At 39.4% G+C, this 12,537-nt stretch overlaps 2 protein-coding genes across 9 annotated transcripts in view; one reads left to right on the forward strand and one right to left on the reverse strand.

Annotated features, from left to right (window-relative positions):
• The window catches only part of RNF220 (ring finger protein 220), a 254,410-nt gene that overhangs the window by 37,647 nt on the left and 204,226 nt on the right, over positions 1 to 12,537 (forward strand). The window lies entirely within an intron of this gene.
• On the reverse strand, positions 8,906 to 9,228 carry LOC108312726 (40S ribosomal protein S27-like; the record flags this gene model as incomplete). Its single annotated transcript, XM_017540781.1, has 1 exon — positions 8,906 to 9,228. A coding segment is annotated over one exon (264 nt), but the record flags the coding sequence as incomplete, so codon positions are not given.

Consider the following 12,537-nt stretch of genomic DNA (forward strand, 5'->3'; position numbering starts at 1 on the left):
GAGTGTCACCGGGCCCAGCTAGTTTTTTAATTTTTTGTAGAGACAGGATTTTGCCATGTTGCTTAGGTTGGTCTTGAACTCCTAGGCTCAAGTGATCTGCCCATCTAGACCTCCCCAAGTGCTGGGATTACAAGCATGAGCCACTGTGCCTGGCCTGCCCCTCTTAAAAACAAACAAAACCAGAAATCATCTTGCTTCTTTATGAGGTCTCCCCATCTCAGATGATAGCACCATTGTTTACTCAATTGCTTTGGCTGAAAAGTTCAGAACCTTCCCTGTTTGCTCTCCACTCTCCTACTCAGGGCTCTCTTACTCCACCCTCATGCCCGGTGGAAATGAGACTTCTCAAATAACTGGTGGTGGCCCAAACCACATTGAACCATTTCACAGTTTGAGACCTAGGTATTGAATCATGAGGATCCACAGCAAATGTCTCTGCCGCTGAGCCTCACTCGTGCACCTGGCTGCCTCCTAGACTTTTATTCTTGGATGTCATGCAGGCACTGAATACTCTGTGGGACTAAAACCAAATTTACCATTTTCTAACACTAAACCTGAATCTCCCCTTGTATTGCCTATTTTGATTTATCATGCTAATGTTATTCAAATTAGAAACAGGATCCCTCCATTACCTCGCCCCTTATATCTAATCAATTTTCATGGCCTAACAATTCTGCTTACTAAATACCTCCATCTGTCTCTACTTTTTTCCCCATAGTTCATGCTCTCCTGCTGTCTTACCACACTGTCGCGGGAGGCTCCTGTCATGCTCTGGCATTAGTGTCTGCTCGCTTCCAGTTCATTCCGTGTACCCTGCTGATAAAAGTCTTGCTAGCATGCAGACTCATTCGTGTCACCTGCCTACCTAGCACTCCTCATTCCTATCACAAAAAGTCCACAACTCTTCAGCCTCCCATTCTAGGCTCTTTTCTCACCATTCTCCTTCTCTTAGCTTTTCATTTATAAAAGCATATCTTGCAGTACATAGCTGTTAAAGAGCGTTTTGGTTTTTTCCCCAAGTACATTCATTTTTTTCTTTTATATTTTGAAATGTTACATACAGAAAGGTGCACAAGACATATGTGTACATTTAAAAAATTACATGATGAACACTCATGAAACCACACCCAGCTCAAGAAATAGAACATTAGCCAGGGGCGGTGGCTCACGCCTGTAATCCCAACACTCTGGGAGGCCGAGGTGGGCAGATCACAAGACCAGGAATTCAAGACCAGCCTGGTGGACATGGTGAAACCCTGTCTCTACTAAAAATACAAAACTTAGCTAGACATGGTGGTGCATGCCTGTAATTCCAGCTACTCAGGAGGCTGAGGCAGGAGAATTGCTTGAACCCAGGATGGAGGTTGCAGTGAGCTGAGATCACTCCACTGCACTCTGGCCTGGGTGACAGAGTAAGACTCTATCTCAAAAAAAAGAGAAAGAAATAGAACATTTCCAGCATGTGAGAAGCCCCTTATATGTTTCTCCTTGATTATAACCCATTCTTTCTTACTTAGGTAACCACTATCTTGACTTTTTAAAAATTATACTTTAAGTTCTGGGGTACACGTACAGATCGTGCAGGTTTTTTACATAGGTATACACATGCCATGGTGGTGGTTTGCTGCATCCATCGCCCCATCATTTACATTAGGTATTTCCCTAATCTCCCCATCCCCTGCTATTCCTCCCCTATCCCCCCACACCCCAGGCCCCAGTGTGTGATGTTCCCTCCCTCTGTCCATGTGTTCTCATTGCTCAACACCCACTTATGAGTGAGAACAGGGGGTGACTTTTATGATGATTATTTTTATGCTTTTTAAAATAATTTCATCACCCATGTATGCATCCCCAAACAATATAGTTTTGTATTTTGGGACCTTCAAATGAGAGAATCTTTTTTTTGTACTGTTTGTGTTTTGTTCTTTCTGTTTATCCCTACGTTCGTGAGATTCATCCATATTATTGCATGTAGTCGGAGCTCTTTCATTTCTATTGCTGTATAATACCGTAATTTCTTTTGTTTTGTTTTTTGCTTTTGAAATGAGGGTCTCACTCTGTTGCCCAGGCTGGAGTGTGGTGGTGCAGTCTCAGCTCACTGCAACTTCCACCTCCCAAACTCAAGTGATCCTCTGTCCTCAGCCACCTGAGTAGCTGGGACTACAGGCACGCACCACCATGCCTGGATAATTTTTGTATTTTTTGTAGAGACAGGGTTTTGCCACGTTGGCCAGGCTGGTCTCGAACTCCTGGACTCAAGCACAATCCACCTGACGCAGCCTCCCAAAGTGTTGGGATTACAGGCATGAGCCACCATGTTTGGTCTACCCTGATTCCTGTATCCATTCTGATGATGATACACGTTTGGGTTATTTCTAATTTTTTGGTACTTACGAAAAATGCTCTTTGGGAGGCTGAGGTGGGTGGATCACGAGGTCAGGAGTTTGAGACCAGCCTGGTCAAGATGTTGAAACCCCGTCTCTACTAAAAATACAAAAACTAGCTGGGCACGGTGGCACACACCTGTAATCCCAACTATTCAGGACGCTGAGGCAAGAGAATCACTTGAACCTGGGAGGCAGAGGTTGCAGTGAGCCGAGATCATGCCATTGCACTTCAGCCTGGGTGACAGAGTGAGACTCCATCTCAAAAAAAAAAAAAAACGAAAGAAAAAGAAAGAAAAATGCTGCTATAAACATTTTTATATGTATCATGGTATACAGGTCCAGAGCTTCCTTAGGGTAGAGACCCAAGAGTAGAATTGCTGGCACCTAGGGAAAGTGCTTCTTCAACTTTACTAGCTAATGTCAAACTGTATTCCGAAGAGGTTCTACCAATTTGTTCTATTTCCAGCAGTATATAAGAATTTTTGTTGTTTCATATTCTCACTAGTATTTGATATTGTCAGACCCTTTCATTTTTATCATCTTTCTGGATATATAACGATTTCTTAGTTTAGTTTTGGTCTGCCTTTCCATGGTTACTGGTAAGGCGGAGCACCCTTTCACATGTTTATTGGCCATTTAAATAGTCTCCTTGGTGAAGTGCCTGTTCGATATTTTGTTCATTTTTCTGTTGGGTTGTTTCTTTCCTGATTTCTTCATGTGAGCTTAGTATTTCTCCTATTCAACTATTACAACTTATTAATGTCTTCTGTAAATAGATGTTCTAACTGATCTCTTTGTCTCCCTTCTCAAATCCTTTTATTCCATCGTCTTCATAGTGACCAGAGTTCTATTTCTAAGAGAAACCTTGTTGTAATTCCCATGCCTAAAACTCTTCATTGACTCTCCGTTGACCTTGAAGTTAAATGACGATCAACATGGGCTATGAGATCCTTCATCATCTGCTCTCTAATTTCTTACTTTGTCTCTTGCTGTGTCTTCTTAACTTCCTCCCCCTTCCCCTTCTTCTTCTTCTTCTTCTTCTTCTTTTTTTTTTGAGACAGCCTCGCTCTGTCACCCACAGTAATCTCTGCCTCCTGGGTTCAAGTGATTATCCTGCCTTAGCCTCCCAAGTAGCTGGGACTACAGGCACGCGCCACCACATCTAGCTATTTTTTTCTATTTTTAGTATAGAGACGGGGTTTCACCATGTTAGCCAGGATGGTCTCGATCTCCTGACCTCGTGATCTACCCACCTCAGCCTCCCAAAATACTGGGATTATAGGTGTAAGCCACCGTGCCCGGCCTCCCTCCCACCTCTTTACTGTAACCTCCATCTCTACGAAACTGCCTGCAGTTCCTTAAACACATAAAATTGTTTTACATTTGCCTTTGCCACAGTTACCCTTTTTCTTCCCTTTGCTCTTAATTGGGAGAATACCTCCTCATCTTTTGAAACTTAACTCAAAGGTTAGCTCCTCTATAAAACCTTTTCCAACTCCGCTTATCCCTCATCAATCCCTCCATCCTGTATTTTGCCAAACACACGATCTTTATTTCTAGCAAGGTACCTGTTTATTGCATTTATTGGTTAATATGCCTGCCTCTTCCATCATATTATACATGGGAAGCCCCTTGAAGACGGAGGAATTTCTTCATTGTCTTTTGTTCTCATGGCCTAGCACAGTGTCTGGCACAGAGAAGGATATGAGAAATAGTAGAAATTGTTATTAATGTGATTACTGTTACTGAGTACATGCCAATCTGTTTTCCTTATTAGACTGTAAATTCCTTGAGGAGCCTGGTACTTGGGTGGCATGTGGTAACATTTGTCTAGTGAATTACTAACTTACGAAAAACTTCTGAAAAGAACAATTGCTTTAAGCAATATTTAGAGTAGGAACATAGAAACATGAGTATTAACTTCACAGAGGAAAAAAAAGCTGGTTTACATTTATCTCATGAGGATGAAATCTTAGGCTCAAACTAATTCAAAGTAAAGTTTTATAAGAAAAAAAGTAATGTTTTATGCTTCAGTTAAAAAGTAAGGGGTAAAAGTGGGAAAAGCCTATCTTGTCAGTTCATGTAGAAAAGAAGCTCAAATCTTTTATATGATACTGTCTTTGATCTAAAAAATTAAGTTTTTGTGGTGAACTGTAATTTTGTGTGTGAACGTGACTGAGAACATGAAAATTGAAAGAACACAGTACTAGAAAGATGATGATTTGCTTAGCACCTATGTCTGCAGTCTGAAGAGTCTGTCACTGTTACAGTGAAACCCTGTAGATGTTTCACCCAAGACTATCTTTGCTCAGAAAGAGGGCCCCGTTCCTTGGAGTAACCATTCCTTTTTTTTTTTTTTCTTTGAGATGGAATCTTGCTCAGTTGCCCAGGCTGGAGCGCAGTGACACAATATCAGCTCACTACAACCTGTGTCTCCCAGGTTCAAACAATTCTGCCTCAGCCTCCTGAGTAGCCGGGACTATAGACGCATACCACCATGCCCAGCTAATTTTTGTAGTTTTAGTAGAGACAGGGTTTCACCATGCTGGCCAGGCTGGTCTCGCACTCCTGACCTTGTGATCTGCCTACCTCAGACTTCCAAACTGTTGGGATTACAGGCATGAGCCAGGGCACCCGGCTGGAGTAACCATTCTTAAACTGTTTTCAATAAGGCATAATGGTTGAAGTTACATAGGTGACACTGTCTCATAAACGAACGTGCAGCAATGCATAATTTCTGGTCCATGAGCTCTACCTCCACTTCTTTCTCTCTCTCCCTTAAGAAAATGTATTGTAACGGAAGTGAGCAATAGTGATGTTAATTATTATAGTGATTGCCTTGATCTACTCCACATTTTATTTTCTAAAAAGTGAATCATTTTTCTAAAGTTCTATACTTTAATTATTAGTGTTAAGAAATTACCCTGTTCCTGACAACTGACGTCTTGGTTGAGAACGATATATACAGCAGTATATTTTGTTTATAGAAAGGAGAGAGGCTTTGGAGTCACACCAGCTGTGATTCGTATATTAGTTCAGTTGCCCTGTGATCCTGAGCTAGCTGCATAATATCTCTCACCTCCATCTAAAACATAGGCTACCTACTTTACAGACGGCTGTCAGGACAATAAATAATTATGTAAAACAGCCAAGATAGTACCTACTTCCTAAATAGCTTTCAAATCTATGTACATATCTCTGTTCCCCCTGGTACAGCCCTATTTTAAGTCACTTGCATCTATGTTCTGGATTATTTAGCAGCCTTCTAAATGGTCTTTTGCTTCCAGTCTTGCCTGCCTAGTTTTGTTCAGAGCAAAGGACATTCTGAAAGCTGACTTGAACCATGAACAGGTGTGTCCCTGGCAGGGAGATGAATATGTAGCCGCTGTGGTGCCTGTCACATGACAAGGACTGGTTTAGCATTTTATAGATCATCTCATTGAATCCTCACCATAAGCCAGTGAAGTATCATTTACCTTCTAAAAACTGGAGTTTAGAGAAGGTGAGTGACTTGCTCACTGCCACTCTGCTGGTACGTGAAGAATTGTGTGTGTGTCCAGGCGTCTGATTCCAAAGCTGATGCTCTGCCCCTGCTTCATCCAGCCTGTCCTGTTCAGTGTTCTAATCCTATTACTAAGCCCCTGCCTTCTGGGCCGACTGTACAGTCTCCTAGTACTCAGCTTTGCACACCACTTGGCTACAGGGAGATGATGGTGGATGCAAATATCTGATTTTCCTGACAGTCACATTCCTTATAGTATCTTAATAAACTGACATTGGCCGGGCAGTATCACGCCTATAATCCCAGCACTTTGGGAGGCGGAGGCAGGTGGATCGCTTGAGGTCAGGAGCCTGGAGACCAGCCTGGCCAACATGGCAAAACTCTGTCTCTACTAAAAATACAAAAATTAGCTGGTTATGGTGGTACGTGCTTGTAATCCTAGCTATTTGGGAGGCTAAGGCACAAGAATCGCTTGAACCTGCAAGGCAGAGGTTTCCGTGTGCTAAGATCACTGCACTCCAGCCTGAATGACAGAGCAAGACTCCATCTCAAAAATAAATAAAATAAACTGACATTCTAGTTTTATACTTCAGTTTTTTAGGACTTTACCATGCATGAGCCTCCCTGGGTTCTCTGGACTCTGACAGGATTGAGTTTCTGGACCAGCAAGGGTGAGGGCTGGACTCTGGTGTTTGATACATCTGACAAGAGCAGTATCACATGGCACAAGCCTTCTGGCAGCCAGCCTGCCGCTCCAAGCTCCAAGCTTTTCCCCTGATGCCTACAGTTAGCCTTGATGACACTGATGACAAATCTTACTTGGTTTGAAACCTGGATACTTTTATAGACTTTTAGATAGTAACAGAAATGAAAACTGTCTCCTCTTGGTTTCTTGAGATTTAGGACACTTCTCAAGCATTTAATCAACAAACATGTTTTGAGACCTCTAACAAGGGGAATGCAAAGAAATTCAGTGTTTTGCCCTTGCCCTCAAGAGGTTTACAACGTGATTAAGAACATTAGATTTTTTAAAGGCCCACAATTCAAAATACCAGATCACAGTACTTTCACATAGTAAACATTCTGTGTATCATGAAGTGAGTGCTTGATATAGCTGAGCCTGACTTTTATGTGGAAGCTTGAGAAATATTTGTTGATTATTGAGTATTGGCCTCCCAGATAGCACTCCCATAGGCGTGTCTCTAGCTCTGTGCGCTCCAAGAAGCTGCAGACTTGGGATATTTAGCTCCTCACTGCACAGCCCCACCTCAGTCAGTCTTCCACCAGCACCTCAAACTCAGCGTGTCAGAACTGATTTTATTAACTTTACATGTTTGGAGAGACAGTATAACCTCAAAGTTAGGAGCATGGCATCTGTGATATTGGTTTCAGTCACAGCTCTAGGTACCTGAATGACCCGGGGAAAGTCTCTGAACTGTTCTTTCTTTGTGTGAGGAAATACAAGTTTCCTGTTGGGATTCGATGAGATAGTGGATACAGCACATTCAAAGCAATACCCGCGCATAGTCAGTAATCACCAAATGTTAGCTATTATCATCCATCATTGTCCCCAAACTTCCCTTTTTTTCCTGTCTGGTAATGATACCATCATCTATTCCAACCCTCTTCTTCACTCCATCTCGGCTAAAGAGTTAGCAAAAACTGTATGTTCTACCTTTTTTTTTTTGGAACAGGGAGTCACCCCATCAACCAGGCTGGAGTGTGGTGGCACTATCATGGCTCAACGCAGCCTCAAATTCCTGGGCTGTGGTGATCCTCCTACCTCAGCCTCCCAAGTAGCTGGGACTACAGGCATGTGCCACCATGCCCAGCTAATTGTTATATTTTTTGTAGAGACGGGGTTTTGTCTTGTTGTCCAGGCTGGTCTCTAACTCCTAGACTCATGTGATCTGCCCGCCTCAGTCTCCCAAAGTGCTGGGATTAAGGCATAGGCTATAGTGCCCTTCCTATTATACCTTTTTATGATCTCTCAGATTATGATTCATTCAACATACACTTACGTTACATTTACCGAATGCCTAACTCATTGCTAGGCTCTAAAGACACAGAGGTGAATACTTATCAGTCTCTGTGTCTGTAGAAGCAAATACATACATACCAGCAGACTTCAGATGATCCACATAATGGAGAGACACAAAGTATGTTTAAAAAGAAATCTGAAAGAGATTTCCCTTTCTCTTTCTTTTTTTTTTCTTTTTTTTTATTTGTTGAAACGGAGTCTCACCCTCCCTACCTGGTTCAAGCAGTTCCCCTGCCTCAGCCCCCCAAGTAGCTGGGATTACAGGCGCGCGTCACCATACCCAGCTAATTTTTTTTGTATGTTTAGTAGAGATGGGGTTTCATTGTGTTGGCCAGACTGGTCTCGAACTCCTGACCTCAGACAATTTGCCCACCTCGGCTTCCCAAAGTGCTGGGAATACAGGTGTGAGCCACCATGCCCGGCCTCCGTTCTTCTTTTCCAAACCAGTGCCCTTGCTGAAGCCTGCATTGCCTCTTACTGTAGATATAACAGGAGGTTGGGTTTTTTATTGCGTTTGAAATATATAAAAAATGTAAAACATAAATTCATGCCCATTGCAAAAAAATAATAAATTACAGAAATAATTAGAAAGTAAAAGTCTCTTTTACTCCACCTCTTTAATCCTAGTCCCTTCCACAAATGTAAATAACTGGACTGCTTACTGTTTAATAGGTACCCTTGAAGACCTTTTCCATTTATACATGTATACATTTATGTAGATAGAATATGGTTTTTATACAAATGGGATTATGCCATAAATGTGCTTCTTTCTTTTCTCACTTAACCATGTGTGTTTTAAATTTCTTAATGTCAATTATAATAGAATTACCTTATTCTTTTTAACTCCTAAATGGTATTTCATATTTTGGAACTATCATAATTTATTTAGTTATTTTCCTGTTGAAAGCCTTGTGGTTTACTTCCAGTTTTTTATAATTGCAATCAGTGCTGCAGGGAACTTTTGGCACATAAATATTTTTTTCCAAAATGTGTTTATTGAGATGGTTTCCCACTCATCTTGATTCAGAGTGCTTTTAGTGCTGCTTCTTCCTGAAAGAACATCCTTCTGTAAGCCTTGCTTTTCCTCCTGTAGGCTGGCAGAGGACAGAGGAGCAGCCAACACACAAAACTACCGTTTGTGCATGGCTAAAGACTGTGGTGATTTTATAGCATCCCGTGCATTTCACATCCGTGAAGTAGGAATTGGGGCCGTGCACCAGGCGTTTCTTCTCGTGTTTCCTCTTCTCCTCTTCTAGAGAGGGATGAAGGAGATCCTTTGCGAGATGAATGTTCTCATGGGTAGGTCGTCACCACTGGAAAGCAGCACATAGATTTTTATAGACACATCTAGTTAGTTCTGCAAGTAAGTTTCTAGAAGTGGAAGAACTGAGTTAAAAGATGTTTTTGCCTGGCGTGGTGGCTCATACCTTGTAATCCCAGCACTTTGAAAGGCTGAGGCGGGCAGATCATGAGGTCAAGAGATCAAGACCATCCTGGCCAACATGGTGAAACCCCGTCTCTACTAAAAATACAAAAATTAGCCAGGCATGGGGGCGCACACCTGTAGTCCCAGCTACTCGGGAGGCTGAGGCAGGAGAATCACTTGAATCTGGGAAGGAGAGATTGCAGTGAGCCAAGATCTCACCACTTTACTCCAGCTTGGTGACAGAGCGAGACTTCGTCTCAAAAAAAAAAAAAAAAAAAAAAAAAAGGTGCTTTTGTGAGACTATGTTAACTTACCCTGAAAAAGACTATACTTGTTTATATTCCCATCCAATAGAGAATGAGAATATTCATTTACATAATGAGAATAATCATTACACATCTCACCAATGCTGAATACTGTTAGTTCTTTAATTTTTACAAATCTAATGTATAAAAAGTGTATATTATTCTTTTATAGATTTTCTGTGGCTACTAGTGAAACTGAGCATGCCTTCATATGTTCATTGATCATTTCTATTTGTTCTGTGAATTGCCTGTTTATATTATTTGCCTATTTATCTATTAGATTATCTTATTCTTTTTGGTTTGAAGGTTCTCTCCATTACATTATGATATTAATTCTTTCTCTGTGATACGTGTTACAAATATTTTTTCCTTGTCTATTGCTGGTCTTTATTTACATTGTCTTACATCATATAGAAGGTTTTAATTCTTATGTCAGTTTTTTCTGTGTGGCTTCTTGAGCTTGTGTTTTGCTTAGGAGGGATATTTCTATCCCTTAGAAGATGTTATATATTTTAAATTTTCCTTTCAGTAATTTGATAGTATATGGTGTGAATTGAGTTTATAACTTTGAGATAATTTCCAGTAGTCCCAACACAATTAAATAGTCCAACATCCTTTTCCTACTGAGTTAAAATGCCAGGTTGTACATGGGTTTGCTTCTAAACTCTATTCTACTCCTTTGATTTTTTAATTTTTGGTCCATTTGTGTGCAAGCACCACATTATTGTGATTATTGTAGCATTATAGAATTTTTAAAAACGTTATGGGACCAAAAACTGTGTTTCTACCTTCTTCTTCCTTTTGTGTGTGTGTGTGTGTGTGTGTGTGTGTGTGTGTGTGTGTGTGTGTGTTTTAGTAGAGATGGGGTTTCACCAGTTGTCCAGGCTGGTCTTGACCTCCTCACCTCAAGTCGTCCACCTGCCTTGGCCTTAGAAGGTGCTGGGATTACAGGTGTGAGCCACCATGCCCTACTGCTACCTTCTTATTATCTTTTCTTTTTCTTTGTCTCAGTAGTTTTTGTTCTCATAATTTTCTTGACTGCTTTTATACACTTCTTCTCCCAGGTGAACTTTAGAATACATTTGTCAGTTCCATAAAATATCTTACAAGTATTTTGATCGGAAATTCATTAAATTTATAGTTTAATTTGAGTTTCTTCCAGGAACATGATGTGTTTCTCATTTATTTTTGTCTTCTTTTAATGTCTTTCAATAAAGTTTACAATTTCTTCATATAAATCTTGGACATATTGGTGAGTTTAGTCGCATGTATTTTATAATTTGCTTGCTATCTTCCACTACATCTTTCTATTTGGTTATAGTTGATGTATAGGAAAAGGATTAATTTTTGTGGTTGATCTTTTATCAAGCCTTTACTAAAATCTAATGTTAGTTTTGAATTTTACAGTTCTTAGATTTTCTAAGTTGAAAATTAAATCACTTGTAAATAGTGATGGTTTTATGTATTTCTTTGTGATAGTCTCCTTTCTTTTTCTTGTCTTATTGCACTAGTTAGGACTTCCAGTGCTGTATTTAGTAGCTGCAACTATAGCAATGAAAGCAGCCATCTTTATCTTGTTCCTGACCTCAACAAGTAGGGTGAATACTCTTTATCAAATTAAATAAACTTACTTATTACTGAGAGTTTTAAATTTTTTATTTTGTTTTTGTTTGCTTGCTTGCCTCTTAAAATCAGGAATGGATATTAAAATATATGACGTTTTAAAGGATGTTTTTATTGTGATCATGAAGTTTTTCTCCTGTAATCTATTCACATAATAGCTTACATGAATAGATTTATATAATAGCTTATATGAATAGATTTCTAAATACAGAACCATCCCCTGCATTACTAGATAAATCTTTAGTCATGAAAATTGTTTCTTAAGAACAATTAAGTCTACAGTGTTTGCATTTATGTTCTTAAGTAAGCTAATAGCCTTTTTTATTTGTACTATCTTTGTCTATTTTTCATATTGGAGCAATATTAGTTTAGTACAATTGTTCTCAAACTTTTGGTCTCATGACCCATTTGCCTTAAAAATTATTGAGGATTCACAAAGAACTTTGTTTATGTGAGTTACTTACCAGTGTTAGAAATTAAAATGGAGAAAATTTTAAAACACAAGAATATACAAGCATGCATTTCATTATTAATAGTTGCCAGATCAATGACATCATCATATGGCATTCCATTAGCTTCTGGAAAACTCCACTGTGCACTTGTATGAGAGGATAAGAAGGGAAGAGTCAAAACATCTTAGTTTCAATATCAAAACAGTTTTGGGTATATAGACTCCCAGATAAGGTTCAGGGATCTTCATGTATCGCAAGCCTACACTTTGAGAACTGCTGATATGGCAGAATGAGTTTATCATTCTTCCTATGTACTAAAATAAGTAACAAAAATTATTTATGTGTTGAAGGTAGAACTCATCTGTAAATTATTTGAAACTGATGGTTTTTGAATGGTATATCCTTGCTTATCATTTCCATTTCTCCTATAGTTAATGGTCTACCCAGGTTTTATATCTCTTCTTGGGTCAATTTGTAAATTTATATGTACCTAAAAAATCATGAAATTTCATGCAGATTTTCATTTTGTTAAGAATAAAGTCATACTTACATTACAATTTTTAGATTTCCTATTGAAAATTAAATTCCCTTTTTTTCCTTCTAATATTGTTTACCTGGGCATTTTCTCTTTTACTCTCACTTGGGTTTGCCTTAGCTTTAACTATTTTATTGTTGTGTGTTAGTGTGTTTTAAAGAACATTTTTGGTATGATTACTCGAGTTTACTGTTTTTTGTTTGTTTTTCAATCTATCTTTACTAATTCATTTATTTTGGTGGGTTTATTTTTTAAGTCAGATTTAT

Source organism: Cebus imitator, unplaced genomic scaffold, assembly GCF_001604975.1.
Source record: "Cebus imitator isolate Cc_AM_T3 unplaced genomic scaffold, Cebus_imitator-1.0 Scaffold129, whole genome shotgun sequence".
NCBI lineage: Eukaryota > Metazoa > Chordata > Mammalia > Primates > Cebidae > Cebus > Cebus imitator.